The sequence below is a fragment of the Trachurus japonicus genome, chromosome 11 (genome assembly GCF_045865225.1).
Source record: "Trachurus japonicus isolate A0001 chromosome 11, Traja_1.0".
Classification (NCBI taxonomy): Eukaryota; Metazoa; Chordata; class Actinopteri; order Carangiformes; family Carangidae; genus Trachurus; species Trachurus japonicus.
The window spans coordinates 10,542,262-10,560,543 of NC_140917.1; the positions used below are offsets into that span (position 1 = coordinate 10,542,262).

The following is an 18,282-nucleotide window of genomic DNA, read 5'->3' on the forward strand; positions in this document are numbered from 1 at the left end:
TTCCTAAAAACCTTACTTGGAAACATGCAACAAGACTTTGGTCTTAAGCGTCTAGTTTTTATTTACTAGTTTCCTAGGTTTTTAATCCACAAGTCACCCAGTACATCCTAAAAACTACCATCTACCATCATCCCAAATTGCAATGACAACTACTTAATCAATGCAGCGATATGAAAGATCAACATCAGGTTACCTGGCTGGTGAAGGTGATGTGATAAGTCTCATACTGCACGGCGGGTGGTGTCCAGACCAGAGTGACAGACGTCTCTGTGATGTCCCGAGTGTTGAGCTGAGTGACACCTGACATCACTGGACACAAGAGAGAGAGAGAGACAGCTTTGATATAATCCATCAGTCACACCTGTTTATACAATACTTACATTTATTTACGTTAATATCCCTGTTTCCCTTTATGTTTGCATTATATAACTCCATAGTATGTGATCAACCTGAGTTGTGGTGTCCCTGTAGCACCACAGCAGAACCCAGATAGATAACTAAACTCTGTGCTCCATCCTATGACTGATGAAGATAAAGGCAGTGGAACAAAATAACCAGCGGGCGTCTAACTAAAAATGTCTTTCCTGTCTGGCCACTATCACCGCAGCAGAGTGAAATATACCAAAAGTATCAACATTTGGCTCTGTTAAACTGTCTGCTCAGTGACACCACATCGATAAAACAAACTAACTCCAATCTGATCTGCCGTTTGAAACTGATACAGCTCCGGTGACAAGGGATGGTTTTGTCATTAAGAGCAGTGTCCAGGTTGTTGATTTGGGAGCCACCAACGTCTGGGAAAGGCAGCTGAATGAGGGCCACAAAAGACAAGAATGGAACTGATTCAGATTCAAATGTCTCAATATTTTCCTCAGGAGGTGGTGGAGACCAAAAACAGAGCTCAACAAAAACATTGTTGTCAAGTGGTCAAGTTTACATCGTACTGTGCTGCCACCTAGTGGTAAAAAAGAAACAACGCTATTGTTATGGTTGAATGCCACTACTCTAAAGAAACCTTGAATAACTTGGTTCTTTAAAAGATCTTGATTTTACATAGGAGCACAAGAAGCGTGGATATGCAAAACTGGGCTTAATTTAGCTGAAAAGTGAAAATTACGTCGTTTATACATAAAATATTTCAATGGAAAGCAGCTCTAACACATGACATGCATGTAGCTCAACAAAATTGGACAGAAAGGACCTATTGGTTGTCATGTATACCTAGTTTTGAACTATTTTGGCAGGTGCATGTGGAGACAGTGGCATTTACGTTACATAAACTGTCAAAAATAAATCATAACTCAATTCATAATGAAATCATACTCCAGTAACTTGCAAAGCATGCGAGAGAGTTATATAGCTGGTTAGCAGTGATTCAGCCAGTGTGTTCCCAGTGGTAGAGACTGATAAAGTTTATCACACAGGTTTACAAAGTTTCCATAAAACTATCTGACTGTAAGAATCATTCAGATCTGATCATGTTCTATCTACATTATAAGAACAGTGTGTCACTCTTTCACACAAACTGTAGTTCATTGTGCCAGAGTCTCATGCAGAAACACGTGGCGCTGTGTGGCGCTGCCAACATGAAGCCATCAGCTTGGCGGAGCCTGCCTGACGGCTGATGTATGACTGCACACAGCGAGGGGTGAAGAAGGTGCAGTCGATAATAATTCACAGATTTATTTTACGGCACCAGTTTCTCATAAAATTAAAGCTGAAAAATTTGCTGCAGAGCGGGTCACTGACAGAGGGACTGACGTAACGTTCCCGTAAGTAATTACAGCAAATCCAACAAGCACCTCACATACACAGTGAACTGTAACAACCAAGAGGGAAACATGGTAACCATGAGGGAGGACCCAAACAACCTCACACATCCATCAAGATATAAAATGTTGCAAAAAATCTGATGGAAATTATCAGGATATTTCCCATGAACTCATCTTTTCTTCTTGGCTAAGTCAAAAGTTGTCATTGCTGCCTCCCATGTGAAATCGCTACACAACTTTATGACTTTTTTGGGGGTACAGGGTTGATGTGGAAGCTAATGGCTAAGATTCTGTAGCTATGCTAGCAGTTTTGCAAATTCACAGTGTTCACAATCTTAATTTAGTATGTTAGCATGCCATTTCATTTTCTAAGTAGTACAAAAGCTTTGCAAATATTCGGACAAAGTGAAAATGAAATGAATATAAGTTTAGAGTACATTTCAAACGCAGATTCAGGTATGTTTCTTCAAACCTACGACTGTGGACCTCATAGTGCAGGAGATCGTCAGAAAGAAACCTGGGAACCGTGAATGTCATGCACCTCCATCCAGGAGTTTCACAGGATTCAGCAGGATTCATTCTCGGAGGATAATGAAGGAAAATACTTAGTAGTGGTGCTAGTGTAGCTAAACAATAGTAGGCTAAATATAATTTCTTTTTAAGATAGCTAGCTAACTACATGGAATTTTAGTCTTGGTATTGATTTGTTATCACTATTTGGAACTTCTGTCTCTATTTACATAATTACACTATTGTTTCTAATGTTGACTACTCATGTTTGTTGTGTCTTTATGGCCTCTCTTGCTAAAGTATCCAATGAGATGAGACCAGCTAATGAGAGCACTAACAAAAGGCTCAGGCGTCCTCACGACTTTTTTCAATTTGTCGACCTTTCTTACTGAGCAAAATATTTTTTTTGTTATACCTTTTGAGCAAAAAACAAAACAAAACAAAACTGAGGTAGTTTTGCTCAAGTTCCACATGTGCGCAAAAACAGGTGGTTGGAAATCTACTTAGCGGCCTGTGCACTGTCCACTAACTTCTTTCCTTCTCATATGGGACTTCAGATTATGGGACATCCCTCCCCTGACTCTAATCACAGGTCAGTTACATTTGGGAAAACACTTAACACTCTCTCTCTCTCTCACACACACACACACATGCAGACACATACACACACACGTGCCTCAGGCAGCACTGAAAGCCATTACACAGCAGCCTAAGGGAGTTTTATGGGCAACAGGTCTGGGTCCTGCTGCTCCGCTAATGAAACAGTTCCGTCACCGGATTCACTGCAGCTTGAATCAGCTCCAAACACACGAGTAAATACACTAACGTAGCCTGGCAACAACAACGACAACAACAACAGCAGCTAGACAACAGAACCAGAGTAGGTAATGCAATTTGAAAGGACTCTGCAGACACTATTGTGTCAAACCACAGTCATGAGCAGAGATTGTTAAAAAAAAAATTACTGTTGTTGAGGGAAAACACTGAGATTTTGACCAACACTCAAAAAATGTTTACAGCACTTCGGAGCACATTCATCAACGGCACCTCCCAAAAATGATAAACTGTCTCCTCTCGTGTGGTCGATCTATTAAGTTATTATGAAAGAAGATATTACACGAAAGCAAGGCTTTTGGGATATGTAAACATAGCAAGCATGTAAAGTGTTCACCCTGGGGTTATAAATCACCAATACACATGGAGGAAAAACAAAAGCCAAAAATGTGATGCTATTTGATGAATTTAAAATGGCCACTATAGAGGAAGTGTGATTCATTCCCCTGTAGCCTGTAATGACGGAGCAGAAGCTACAAAGGGAAAATAATAAATACAGCACCTGTTAAGTGCTGTGTGGTAAAAAGAAGAAATAACAGATATAAAATCAGGTGAAATAAGAGTAAGCAAGGCAACCAACTGAAGGCAAGAGGGACCAGCTGGGAGCTGAGTAACAATTTAAGTTACGTGTAAAAGTTAAAACCTGGATCACAAACCTCTTTAGGAAACACTCCAGACTGGTGTCACATGAGACCTTTTAGACGACCTGGTCAGTTGCCATGCATGAGTATTATGGGCTGCATGTAAGTGATTCAGAGGAAGACTGTCCCCATCCCAAGAAAAACTACAGCAACAGTCATTTCGGCAAATTCCCAATGACAACATCTGTGTGCATTCAAGCGGTAAAACCCCCTTAGTGAACGTATTAATTTTTACTCTTGTCCATTGGGAGCAAAGGAGGAAGTTGTGTGATGTTGTTTTAAAGCCATATGTTCACCAAAAGAGGAGGCAGGAAGGTTCCCTGTCTGTTTCCAGTTTCCAACCAACAGTCAGGGATGTTATAACCACGATTCCCCACTCTCAACCAAGTGTTTTTTCAGCCCAAACCGCAACCTCTCTCTGAACAAGTAGTTTTTTTGCCTAAACTGAACTAGTCTTTGACCATAGTGGTGTCAAATTAGAAACATCTAATTTCTGAAACCACTAAAAACGATGCCAGGCGGAGTGTGGCAGTACTTCAGCTTCAGGGAGTTACGGTAGCCCAGAAGGATCTAAATGACTGCATGAATGATCATTTTCATCTCCGCCTGACAAAAAAATAGCTCAGATTAGCTGTGTCTCCAGGCAGCTAACTGAACTAATTCCTTGTCTGTTCAAAGAAGGAAACATTTACACAACAAAGAAAACAGGACCCAGAATCGAACCTTGTGGTACACCACAAATGTACACCAACAGCATTATACTATATGCTTTATTTTTTTGTTTGTTTTTCTTTGCACATCTGACTATCTCTACAGGATCCGGTTTGGAGACTCATTTTGACTCAGGATTGTGCATTTTAGTTAGTTTGACTCACCTATATCACAGTTTGGTCCAGTCATCCCGTCCTCACACTGGCTGCAGTCTGGTCCGGTGAACCCTCGCCGGCAAACACACTTGCCCTTGACGCACCGCCCTTTGTTGCTGCAGTTGTTCGGACAGCCTTTGGCAGAGCAGTCTGGTCCGGCGAAGCCAACATTGCAAACACATTTCCCATTTACGCACTTCCCCCGATTGCTGCAGTTGTTGGGGCAAGACTTTTCAGAGCAGTCCACGCCTGTGAACCCATCTTCGCAAACGCATTGACCGTTAACGCAGCGTCCTCTGTTGTTGCAGTTTCCTGGGCAAGACTTTTCAGAGCAGTCTTCACCGGTGAAGCCGCTGTCACACACACACTGACCGTCTACGCATCTCCCACGGTCGTAGCAGTCATTTGGACAGATTTTTTCAGAGCAGTCTGGGCCACCAAAGCCTTCATCGCAAACGCACTCCCCGTTAATGCAGCGCCCCTTGTTGTTGCAGTTTCCGGGACAGGCGACCTCAGAGCAGTCTGCACCAGTGAAACCACTGTTACAAACACATTTACCATTGACGCACCTGCCACGGTTGTTGCAGTTATCAGGACAACTACGTTGGGAGCAATCTGGGCCTGTGAATCCAGGATTACAGACACACTGTCCATTGACGCAGCGCCCTTTGTTGTTACAGTTCCCAGGGCAAGCGACCTCAGAGCAGTCTGCGCCAGTGAAGCCACTGTTACAAACACATTTACCGTTGACGCACCTGCCACGATTGTTGCAGTTATCAGGACAGGCTCGTTTGGAGCAATCTGGGCCTGTGAATCCAGGATTACAGACACACTGTCCGTTGACGCAGCGGCCCTTGTTGTTGCAGTTTCCTGGGCATGAGTTCTCAGAGCAGTCCGTTCCAGTGAATCCGCTGTCGCAGACACACTTACCGTTGACGCACCGTCCACGATTGTTGCAGTTGTTGGGACAGGTCTTCTCGGTGCAGTCCGGGCCAGTGAATCCAGGATCGCAAACACACTGTCCATTCACACACCTCCCGTTGTCGTTGCAGTTTCCAGGACAGTCGGATTCACTGCAGTCCGGTCCACTGAATCCAGAGAAACAGACGCACTTGCCGTCCACACAGCGGCCCTGATCGCTGCACTCGTTGGGACATTCGTTGATGTCTGGTTTGATGGAGCAACCCGCACCTGGAAGAGAGGGGAAGAAAAGGTTAAAGTGGTTACATGCTGTCATTCCGACATCCCACCATTTAGACATACAACCATTCCGACATACCGCCATTCCGACATGCAAACGTCCCACCATTCCGACAAGGCTTTCAATATAAGGAAATGTGCGTTACTCAACAGGTGACTCCCTTCTTTAAGACTTGCTGATAGAGGAATACCCACAAGGTCTTTATTGCCTAAGCCCAACCAGTGCTAAATATTTTTGGGGAAAAAAGGAATTGTCGGAAAGGCCGGATGTTTAAAAAAATAAATAAATACCGTCATTCCGACCATAGGAGGCAAGAATTGTCGGAATGATGGGACATTTGATAGAAAATTAAGCGTTGTCATTTAGAGGGGCCTATGTCGGACTGGTGGGATGTCGGAATGGTGGTTGCCCCCCGGTTAAAGCAAATGGATTTGTCAGAAAATGGAGCTACCCCCTCATTTACCCTGCAGACACAGCTGGACACCAACATCCTTACAGGCTGATATTTGGTTGAATGTACAGTAGGGTGTATGATTCAAGTTTTTTCTACCAAACTGGCAACAATGTTTTCTTGCGAGTCAATGGGGATTGACTCTAGTGGACAACAACACCTCCCTTTGAGCTGTATGTGTCTTGATTCAGTTTATCTGATAGTAAAGGGAGGATGAAGATGAGGAAATCCAACAGCAGCTCTACATTTTATCAGATGTAGTCATAACATAAATATGACATTTGAATCATGGATGAATCATTTTCCTCCATTTTTAAAATTTTCCATGTCAGAATATTCAGCTGCTGTGACATCATGCCATTATTATTAGTCCTACTCTACATGTAACCATCCCTCCATCCTCACAGGGGATAAGACACGAGGGGAAACACGAGTTGAGAGGCAACAGGTCACGTCAGCCAAACGGAGACTCTTGAACATCCACAGTCAAGTCAATGGTGATGATGATGATGGAGTATCGTTGAAACATGATTTTACATTTTTTCCTGCTTCAGTTTTTGGGGAGTGGAGGTCTAATCCTCGTTAATTGGACTGTCACGCAGCCTTATTTTGACTAATTGTGTGTGTGTTGTTAGGAGGAGGGTGGAGGGGAATCTGCACCAGTGTGGGAGGAGAGGGAGTGTGAGATCACACTGGGCAGAGAGCTAAGGACACACACACATATACGCAGCGTTAGCTCATGGTTCGAGCTCTGCCAGGTCATAATGCGATCAGTCCTGAGGTCAGCTCTGTGTGTGATGAACTGGTTCTAACATCAGTGTGTCAGAGCTCGTTTCACTGTCAGCCTGTCAGTCAGTTCCTCCTGTTCACTGCAACTGGATCCTTCCTCCATTGAACGTATAGGAAAACTGCACTCACTGTTTATTCTGCAGAGAAATTTCTCATTATTCAGTGAATCAACTACACCTGATGCAGCTGCTGCATTACTGTAAAGAGCTGCTAGTGCAACTATGTTTATTTTCTCAAATATGGAATTTAAGTAGATTTAAAGTGGAAAATCAACCACTCTGTCTTGGACTTAGAAGTGCATGACTTAACGTTTTGTCAAAGCTTCTAATCAATCTCACTTTTAGCACATAAGTGTCACTTTCTAGCTCATATTTTTTATATATATATTTTATTGTTTCATTGTTATTTTATTGTTGGTCTGAAGGCCTTGCCCTAGAACAATTGCCTTTGGGATTAATAAAATGAAAGTGAAAACACATTTTGCTAATAGACAAAACACAAAACCAAGCAGAAAACATCTCCATCAACATTGACATGTGCTGAAAATACACCAAACAACACAACACAACACGGCAAAAGTTTTCCCCTGGAGACGGTTAAAAAAGTGATGAGTCAGACTGGCAAAGACTTGTCCAGTTCTTGACTTTTGAAATGGAAAAACACTGAAAAACTGGACATGAAGCTATAAAAACATGCAGATTCGTGACACTTTTCTGTGTCCCTGTAACGTAGTTTATTGTTATCCTTTATCAAATTGCCTTTGTGGCCTTAAAATGCAGTGGATTGAGCATCGGGGGCCACCGTAGATTCTGCATTACATAAAAGTGATGATTTTATTTTTCTAAATCATGAAAATGTTGGATATTTCTTGTTTTTTTTGTCATGTTGCTTCTTTTATTAAAGAATCTGTCTATGCCGTGATCATGCACAGAGCTGCTTGTATACATTATCTATGTCTATAAATGTTATTGTGAATGTACTTTCTGCATCAAGCACACTGCTGTTTTGAATTGATGACAATACTTGGGGTGTGTGATGGGTGGATTCATTTTAATTCCTTTGTTGTTTTTCTTGTGTCATTCATTTCTTTCTAATGTTGTGTGTGTTTACTTTAAAAGAGGAAATGACTCATTTAGGAGCAGATTTCAACTTTTAGTGTTATTGTTAAATAGCTTTCTCTGCTGCTTGATACATTTGTCATCTCTTGGCCATGCAGTGTGTGTGTATGTATGTGTGTATGTGTGTGTGTGTCATGCAGTAGGATGAGTCAGTGGAACAGGAGAAGCAGCTACGGGCAGAAAAGTAATATGAACTAATGCGATTGGCCGAAACACTCACGTGCATGTGACTCTGATGAAGAATGTGAGTGAGATTAATTTTTCTAGTTTCTATTTTCACGTCTCTTTTTGTCTCTATCACAATTATCAACCTGAGAATCTGCACACATTTACATTATTTATTTGCTCTGACAACAGGTAATAAACATTTTATTTTCTACCTTCTCCCTGTGTAATCTGCTGGTAAAGAGAATGTGTAAAAATGAAGGGATTTGAACTAGCATCCTTTAAAGTGGTATAAACATCTTCTGGATTAACTCAGTGACCAGTATCCATCCAAAGAGGGGATTTTTCAACCGACATTGAAGATCCTGTCCAGTGTTTGTCCTCCACATGTTGCTATAAACACATGGTGTGCAGCAGAATAACAAGATGAAAGCCCAGATGTTGTAATGACAGTAAAGCGGTGAAAAATTCTCAGCAATAAGAGTCTAGACTGGTTTCTGTCTGATCTTTATGTTGCCACTCCCACAGGAAACACATCAGTGTGAGGAGCTTTGTGTTTGTGTTTGTTGTCATGGTTAAGAGTTATTAACTATGATTGAAATCATCATCCTTCTCACATAATGTGCAGTTGTTAGTCGGAGTTATTAAAATGAATTTCCTGTATTTAAGTATCAAAGACTAGAGAATATTTGTATTTACAGCATCAACATGTTGAGAAACCCTCAGGAAAGACTTGATTATCTCTATATTGGACTAAATAACTGTCTGGATTGATTTTGAACTTTGATTCCCACCAGTCTGGTCAATTTTTATGAGTGTTGAATGTCCACAAAACATTCTCACAATCATCCCTATTCAAGGAAACACCCAGTTTTTCTGTGTTTGTGAGGGTTTTCTCCCTTGTCTCAGTTGGGGAAAAAAACGCAACGTCATTTACAGTTTGTGAGGATCAGTAACTTTATGAAAAGATTTATAATGGGGCCACTTGAGGATCCGTGAAAACTTGCTGCTATCATCTTTCCAGTTTTTATGACGAATACGTTTGCAAACAGCTGCTGATTTCAACACACAGCTGTCCTGTCACAGAGCAACACGATGAGTCATGTGTTGTAGAGTTTGGCTTTCTCTTTCGCTCTTTTTTTTAGCTCTGTTTTTGGTCTCCACCATCTCCTGTGGGAAATACAGGGTCTGAGCTATTTGCACAAAACAGCTCAAGTTTTCTACTTATAGTGACCACAAAGAGCTTTAATTTTGTGTTGATTTTGGCGACCCCTGTGGACAAAAGCGGTAGGTTTCTCTTCACGGATCCTGTCCCAGTGTCAGTCATGAGGAAAATATATAATATAGCGATGAAATTGAGCTCGGTTTTTACTGGCTACTAGTGTAGCAACAACTCAATTCTAATTTATAGCCTCGTCGTAAATCGTTTCGTCCGGTGGACCGACCAGACCAGTGTATCGAGTTACACTATTTATAAAATAGCTCATCTTCCAACCGATGGCCTCATTTGCTGTTGTATGTCATACAGAAAAACTAAACAAAACACAACTCTGCCCACGCCAGTACATCTTTCCCAGAATGAGGGTGTAAATTAGCTCCATAAAATGCTTCTTTATAAAAGAAAAAATAATGTACACCTTATCAGAAACGAGAGACCTTTGCAAATCCAGTTAAAAGTTGCTTTAAATGACGCATAAAATTAAATTTCTTCTTTGTTGTGGGAGGTCCTTAAGGGTGAAACTTACTTACTGTAACTTATTGGGAAGGTCATGTAGCATAAACCTGCAGATTGATTATTAAGCTCTGGACATTGGAAAGATGCAACTTTGGTTGTCTTCGCTATTGTTGCAGAAAACCTTAATACTCAAGTGAAAATTTTGAAGAAACTTTAACTGAGACTTTTGGGAAAATCCTAGTTATTACCTTCTTATTAAGGTGTTTTTGCTGCACCATATTGACCAGTTGTTCTTTGACAGTGTCTGTAATAAACTGCGATAGGCTACATATACAGATACAGTTTTCCTCCAACAGTCAGAATGAGAAGCTGTTTTTACCTTTGCTCTCCTTGGAGGTGCAGCAGCCTCCTTCAGCTCCTCCACATTTCTCTCTGAGGGTCGACACCTCCCTCTCCAGCCGCTCCAGCCGCTCCCGAAGGGCGGCGAAGTCCGCCTCGCAGCCACAGGACCCTGATCCTGAACCGGATGGAACCAGTTTGATCCTGTGGGTCAGGACCAGAGGGGAACCAGGAACCAGGTCGATTTCTTTGCCTGGGAGAGACGGAGGCGATCAGGAGATGGAAACTGAACTCGACCATTCCGTCTGACTTTAGTCTTTTAAACTTGTGAATTGATAAACATCAACATAAATACAGTGATTTCAGTGAAAGTCTTTACCTCCCTGGCTGACATCAGATGAATCCCCCTGATTGGTGCAGCCTTCTGAGATCACCACCTGTAGTAACGACAATGGAAAAGTTCAGTGTTTCATGTTTGCTTATAAAGATCCATACTTAAAGACAGAGTAAGTCAACAAGTCCCAAAATCCCAAGATCCATCAGTCAAGATAAACTGGACAAAAAATCTATGATGGAATTGTCAGAAAACCTGAGTAAAACATCTTTTGGACAATTAAAGATAAATTATACAGATAAATACAAATTACAGAAAAAATATAATCAGCATTTTGAAGGGTTAAATATCCTCATGTATCATGTACTAGATTAATTATGTTCATTTTGTCTTCTTGATAAAATAGTTATCTTGTTTGTCTGAACACAAAAAAACACAAACTTCTGTTTGCGTGCTGCTTGTTGCTAATGTCCTGTAGCCAAGCCCCCAACAATGACATCACTGTGTACGACACACCTGGAGTTCACCACTGCATCACAGCCGCAGGATGAAGTTTAACCACTAGAGGTCAGCAAAGGACAGAGTGTTGCTTCCTATAGGCTCAGGTAAAATCAGGACTCCTATATCCAGTTTATTACTGGAATTTACCAGTTATTAAAGGGATAGTTCAACATTTTGGCAAATTGGCCCATTGCCATAATCCCTACAGTCATAGCAGTAGGTTCGTTACCTTTATTTGTCGGTGCAAGCTATTTTTAGAACGGCGGAGCAGAGCCACGAGCTGCTCAGAGCTACGCTACGGAGGCTAATGGGATTTCTTGGTTTCCCTCATCAAACTCATCAAATACACAACCCAGAAACTCCAAAACGCTCTTGTGGACAAGTTGTGACCTGCACATTCACCACGTTATGAGATAATAACAGACGTTACGAGACAGAGTTGTTTTCGTGACAAACGCAGAGACTGCTTGCTGAAAAACTGTCCCTGAAGGCAACGCGCATCAGCGGTTTTGCATGAATTTACCTCTAAAACAACTCTGTCTCACAACGTTCCATTATTATCTCATAGCGTGGTGACTGTGCAGCTCACAACTTGTCCACAAGAGCGTTTTGGAGTTTCTGGGTTGTGTATTTGATGAGTTTGATGAGGGAAACCAAGAAATCCCATTAGCCTCCGTAGCGTAGCTCTGAGCCAAAATGTACAACTATCCCTTTAACTGACTGGAAACTTCCAGGTAGAGGCAGATATAAACATTTGCCTGCCCTGTGGGTCTTGTTGCCTCTAATTAATGCTGAGCCTGCAGCTGTAACTGTGTCATCATCACTCCCTCACCTTGATGGAGTCCTGCTTGGTGTCCCTTGGTGTCCTGTGACCTCTGACCTGCAGCTCATTGGAGGTCGTTGGGGTCAGAAGGGCCGGCCCAGCCAGCAGGAGGGTGAGGAAGAGGGAGGGGATGAATGGAGGCATGTCTGGGGTCCGACAAGGATGACAGCCCCTGTGGTTGTTTGGGAAAATGAGGGGAGGGAACGAGCCGACCTGTTGGTCTGCTCAGGAGGTCTGAGCTTTAGTTTGTCTGCTCGAGTTGAGGATCAGTGTTTCCAAGATCTTTACAGATGTAGGAGACACTGTGCTGGTCTCTGTCAGCTGTTATCTCTGGGTTTCCACACAGGTGATGAGACTCTCTGGTTGTTTTTCCTTCCTTCTTTGGACTTCAGGGATTTTCCCCCTGAAACATGGACAAAATTACACATTTAAACCCACCTTAAAATTTCATGTCAGCTCGACAGACTCCACTTTGGTCACAATTAGCAGAAATGAGGCCATTAGCTGTTTATGGGTCTGTCAGTGGAGCGTGTCAGCCAAAAGAACCACAATGGAAACAGTAACTTGGTTTGAAGGAGCAATTTGTTGTCCCGCAGCCAGTTCTCTAACAGAACCACCTCACAGGTTGGTGGCACATGGGTCAAACCGAAGACCATTTAAACTGCTGGATATACTTTAATTGGTTCTTTTGGGGCAATTTGGCAAAGTTTATAAGGAGTATTCCACGAAATATATCTCCATGTGCTATGGTTTTGTTTGGTTCGGTCTCACTGGCCCTGTTTGCAATTTCCCAAAACACTAAAGGTCTAAAACTGAAGCTTAGATGATGCTTACAGTAGATGAAGTTTGTTGATGAGAGTTCATATCCATGAAACATTCGTAAGTTACTGTAAATTACATGATGGTACATTCACACTTGACAGTAAGAAACAGTTCATTTACTACGACTGCTAAATCTTTTCATGGTTCTTGTCATGAAGATAAATTTGTGGGTTTAAGAACCATCTCAGTGTAGTGTTACATCTCCACTCTCAGCTTCTCTCTGCACTTGTGACATCAGGTTGGTGTCAGCCAATCAGAAGAAAGGAGGCTTTACAGTAAGTCTGTCTTCTGATTGGCTAACTGTTTTATGATTGGTTGAATAAAGATGTATCGGATTTCAGGTAAAACGCTCAGAGAAACTAAATCCTGGAAGAAGGGCCCAGGTAGGCGGAGCTTGGAGACTGTTTTGATGTGACATCACAAAGTTACAGAAGTTCTGACGGGCCATTTTTTAAGACTCAGTTTCTGAAGCCATGTACATATCTCTGTGGACTGAGGCTGTTCACTCTAATAATATAGAACAAAGGCCTGATCTATAATCAGTAAAGACATGAAAATATCACTGCATCCAATTTCATATCCAAGCATCTACGATTGGCATGTTTTTGTTGAACTGATATGTGTTATTTTCAGGGAGATAAAATGAAAACTCTGGCAACTTTGATAAAACCAAATATTGATGACAGTTGCTTAGTAACACAATAATAGTGTAAAATGTCCAGCAAGCTGTCTTTTATCAGTTTGCTCACAGTTTGAAAGAATAAAATCACAATATCCCCCTCATGCCTGTGCCATTACACTGATTACTGTTAGCCGCTATTTTAAAATCTCTGCCATATTTTATCGTCAGTGACATGTAACACATGTTGAATTACATGCTTTATGAAAAGTTTCCAGGCTAAGTGTAAAAGAAATGCACAAAGGACCACATTATTATTAAATCAGAGTAAAAAAGAAATAATCCTGCCACACTTTGAGTTAGAAAGTTTTCCCCTGACATTTCCTCCAACACACACACAGTAGCCGAGCGTGTCCACAAATATGAGTCAATCCCTCAATGATCTAACCAGCCGCGTCTCCCCAGAGAGGTTTTTTAACCCAAAGCTTGTTAATGTTTGAGAGTTCGACTCAAATCCACTTTCAGCTGCAGGTTTGGATGTAGAAACCAGCTGCTGAGAGTCACCGGTGCTGCAACAACAGCAGCCTGACGTCAGTCACTCAATCGGCTGGAAAAGACCAAAATATGCACAAACTCATAAATATCTGAATTACAGTGGAACTGCATCTGTAAATGTTTTTCATCTTGTCAGACGAGTCGTTTATTTTCCTCTTGTTCAGTAATAATTTTCAATATGTTATTCTAAGAGGCTGTGATTTATCATTTAGGAGTCAAAGATGAAGATTTTCTGTGCACTAAACTGGATCTTTGTTAAGCATGAAGGACATAAAGACCCTGCTCGCTGTCACTGAGCACTTAAACATCTTTAATAAAATGAGATGTTTTAGTTTCCTCACAGATGAACAGTTTAGGTAACAATTTATTTTATATCGCTGTTTGTTTGCTTATGATTTATTGAATGTTTCATGTGGGGAAACTTGTAATTTGGTTCTAATGAAAGGAAAAAAAGACTGTGATTCTAATTAGTTGAATTAACTGTGTGGAGTTTATTGTTGACAACATATAAAATAAATTTCCCCCTTTAAAACACATTATTCTCATTTATGTTAATTTGTTCACAGAATTTCAGAATAAAAGCCTTGGGGCAGTTCTGTAGCTTAGCATTAAGACATTTACCACCTGATTACTCTCTGTTTTTTCTGGGGTTAGAACCAAATATTCTTATTACAAGGAAACTTTATAAATGATTCAGAGTTTAAGGACTCATAAAAACGATTATTTTTTTTAATCCAATACGTCATTAAACATCTTACACGATGAAGAAATTAAGTTGTCATTATATAGTTTGTCCAGCAAAGAGCAGAGACCACACAGTGGATCTTTTTTTAATAATAAAAAAAAAAATGCAGGATCCTCATCAATAATATGTATTTACATGGAAAAAAAAACTTCAATGACATTATTAATTAAAATTCTTCAAACTGTCTATTATGAATATCCGTATTTTCTGTAGAGTTTGATATCGACTGAGTGGTGACCAATGGAGTTTTAATGTTCATGAAGATCAAACAGGTTTAAACGTACTCTAATCTCATGTTGTTGTTCTGGATTTTATTAGATTTACAAATTATATATATTATTATAATGTTGTAATGCTGGACATTAATTCCCTTGGTTACTTATTTCCTCTTGGTTCAGTGATGCATTTAAAGACCCCCTGCATCAAAACTTGCTGTGTTTTATATTTTTTCCCCACAAAAACACTCCATCATACTGTTGTAATTGAAAAGTCAGTTTTCAGTGTGCATGAACATGGAGCTCATATGTGAACCTGACATTTTCCACCTTTTCCCGCCCTCTGCTACTAATTTGACTCGACCCGACACAAAGAGGGGTCAACATCTGCCGTTTAACTCACATCTGTCTAGACCTCAGCCGGTGACTGCGCCTGCTCTATCCACTACAATTAGCTTGTAAATACCTGCCTGTGACAGCTGTTCCAGCTGCTGTGGTAGGACCCCTTCAGAAAACACATGAGGGGGCAATAGAAACTCCCTCAATGCACCATAAACCCGCCACACTCACCCTCCGCCTTCACCCTCGCCCTCTGACTGCTGCTGTTCACGCTGAGTGCTGCTTTCAGCAGCCAAGGTAAACTGCCACATGAACGCACACACACACAACCTGGTGACACTAAAGGAATGGTACTATGTGTTTATCATGTTTTTCTTTTTCTTTTATTTAACATTTATCTACATCTGACTGAAGTTAGCAGTCTGGCAGCAGCACATTATTCAACTATTTATTCTAAACTAGTTTAAACTGATAATTAAGAGACTTTATATTTCTATAAATTCTGGTGCAGAATTTATGTGGCCCCCTACTTGTAGTGAGAATAACTACACAAACTGCCAATAGAAAAAAACCCCAATGATAACCTTTCCTCTGAACACTGAGTTTGTTGGTTTTTTGTTTTTTGCTTTATTTTTTTAACTAAAGCACAAGTTTTCTTGGATGGTTTATGCTTTTTTCCAACATAGTGACAACGTATTTCTGGAAAACCAGTCGTTGTTGTTTGGTGCGCAGTGCAGGAAAGTTGCCCAAGACTTAAGAATTAACACCTGGATCTTCCTGTACTCCAGATTTTTATGAAACTGATATCCATCAGAAACTTTTATCTTTATTAGTCCATATAAAAACAATTCTTATTTTACTAAGCAACCATTTTATAAATATTTATACTGTTAAAGTAACCTGTGCTATTGAGTCTTAACTTTATCTCCCTGAAAATAATAAATATCTGTTTAATAAGTTTGTTCCACTGTCAAAACACACCAACAATAGATTAAACAGTGCTTATAAATGGCAGAAACATTAAAGGTAAGATATTAAAATATGTATATATATATATCAATGCTGTGAAAGTATCAAAGCCTCAGACCACAGAGAAAAGCACACAGCCTGCGTTCAGAAACTGAGCCTTAAAATCAGCTGTCAAGACTTTGGTAACTTTGTGATGTCATAACGAAGCAGTCACTCTACATACATGCATACATGACTGAAAGTAAAGAGACTCAGAGCCCTTCTGTTGGTCTATTGTTTCTCTGAGGCCACACCCCTAAATCTGTTCACCGTCTTCAGACCCGACCCACTTTGACTCAGGTGACATCACCTGAGGATATTTATCAAACTGCACTCAGCTCCCTCTGGACACGGTAGAGGAATGAAACTACTGTTCTCAGATCTGCAGCAGAAACATCTGGAGCCACACTGATGCAGAGTTCAACTTTAACAATAATGACTTTACATTAAGCCTTTATTTTTGACCATGGAAAAAGAACAAAAGAATTAAAAATATCAAGGTCAGTTTACAGTATGAGGTTTTTATGCAGCTTTAAATGGCAGGAAACTGGATGAAAGTAGTTTAAGTTAAAACCTTTTGGTCCAAATAACTTTATGATTTGCAGCAGGTTCCTGATAAATTACAAGGCTAAGATTAATCATGTAATGACCCAGAGGCATCACATGCACTCACTGCAGCTCAGACGTCTTTGAATGCACCACAGACATTTACACTGATTTTCAGTGACACTGAAACTGCTCCTCGAAGTCGAGATTCTGGAAACCACCTGATTTCCTGATGCAATTAAAAATCTGAATCCACATGGAGCTTAATATAAGATGATTTTACCCTCCCTTCTTACAAAGAACAAGTGATGAACACATAATGTTTCACAACTTAACACAAGGCAGAAAGTATCAAACTGGACAAAATAACTTGCAAAAACTGAATGATTGGTATTGAATAAGTTTGACTTACAGTTATTACACATGCGTTTTCTGCGTTGTGAAAACAATAATTTTATATATGTATCTAACAGATTTGATATCCAATGATACAGATAGCGGTGCCCAGAGGTCTGAGACTTCTTGTAGCCGCATATAATTATAATGAATACAGCCTTGTGTTACCAACTTATGGTTATTTTTCTATTGATGCTTCTGTCATATTTTTTTGTTAACTAAATAATGGACTAAAGTTTTTATTTTTTTGATTATTAAAATGCCAGAAAACACAAAAAATCTAAATCATTTGCAAAAATAATTTGCAAAGAAAGACAACAGAATTTAGAAACTAATTAATCAATGATCAGATCAGAATCAACTGATTTGTGCAGCTCTAAGTGAATAATTTGCGTGCAATTTGCACATTTGCATGCTCAAAAAAAAATCAATGGAATTGTTCTGAAATCCCTTTAGAGATGATGAATCAAAGATGCTTGACCGAGATTTTTTGCAGATTTTGAGAAAATTGAAAAAAAAGAAAAAAGAAAAACCTACCTGCTCAGAGCTGTGACGACTCTCTGTCTCCACTGGTCCAGACTTCTGCCTCTGTCCAGATCTGTGAAGCTCTCATTGACTGACCAACAGAACCAGAGGGAGGGGGAATGGACAGAGAAAGAGAGAGAGAGAGAGGAGGAAAGAAAAAAGAGGAGAAAGAGAGGGGAGGAGAGCAGTAAAATTTTCTCATACTTGAAGAATTTTTCCTGCCTCTCTCTCCCTCTCTTTCTCTCTCTCTGTTTCTCTCTCTCCTCCTCCTCCTCCACCTTCTGTCTTTCTCTCTGATGTAATTCTATGTGCTTTACAGGTCCCTGTTGGGCGGGGGGCGGAGGGGGATTTGCGATGGAAAACATCTGAATTTTTAGATGTTTTTTAAGGGAACGCAGGGGCCTAAAAACTTTAATGTGTTTTGAAATTGTCTCTGTCCTCGGCTGGATGCTCCATGACGTTAGAGACAGACAGACAGACATAGATAGACAGT

The 18,282-nt window shown here is 40.5% G+C and overlaps 1 protein-coding gene across 2 annotated transcripts in view; it reads right to left on the reverse strand.

Moving 5' to 3' along the window:
- Positions 1–18,028, reverse strand: part of LOC146978240 (tenascin-like) — a 47,097-nt gene extending 29,069 nt beyond the window's left edge. For both annotated transcript variants that reach the window (XM_085790934.1, XM_085790933.1), the window contains exons 1-6: positions 17,802–18,028; positions 12,029–12,422; positions 10,741–10,798; positions 10,402–10,614; positions 4,633–5,814; positions 194–309 (exon numbers count right to left, since the gene is read on the reverse strand). In XM_085790934.1, the coding sequence (XP_085647060.1) occupies positions 194–309; positions 4,633–5,814; positions 10,402–10,614; positions 10,741–10,798; positions 12,029–12,163 (1,704 nt within the window). In that variant the 5' untranslated portion in view covers positions 12,164–12,422; positions 17,802–18,028. The remainder of the gene's footprint in view (positions 1–193; positions 310–4,632; positions 5,815–10,401; positions 10,615–10,740; positions 10,799–12,028; positions 12,423–17,801) is intronic.
- Between the last annotated feature and the right edge of the window lie 254 nt (positions 18,029–18,282).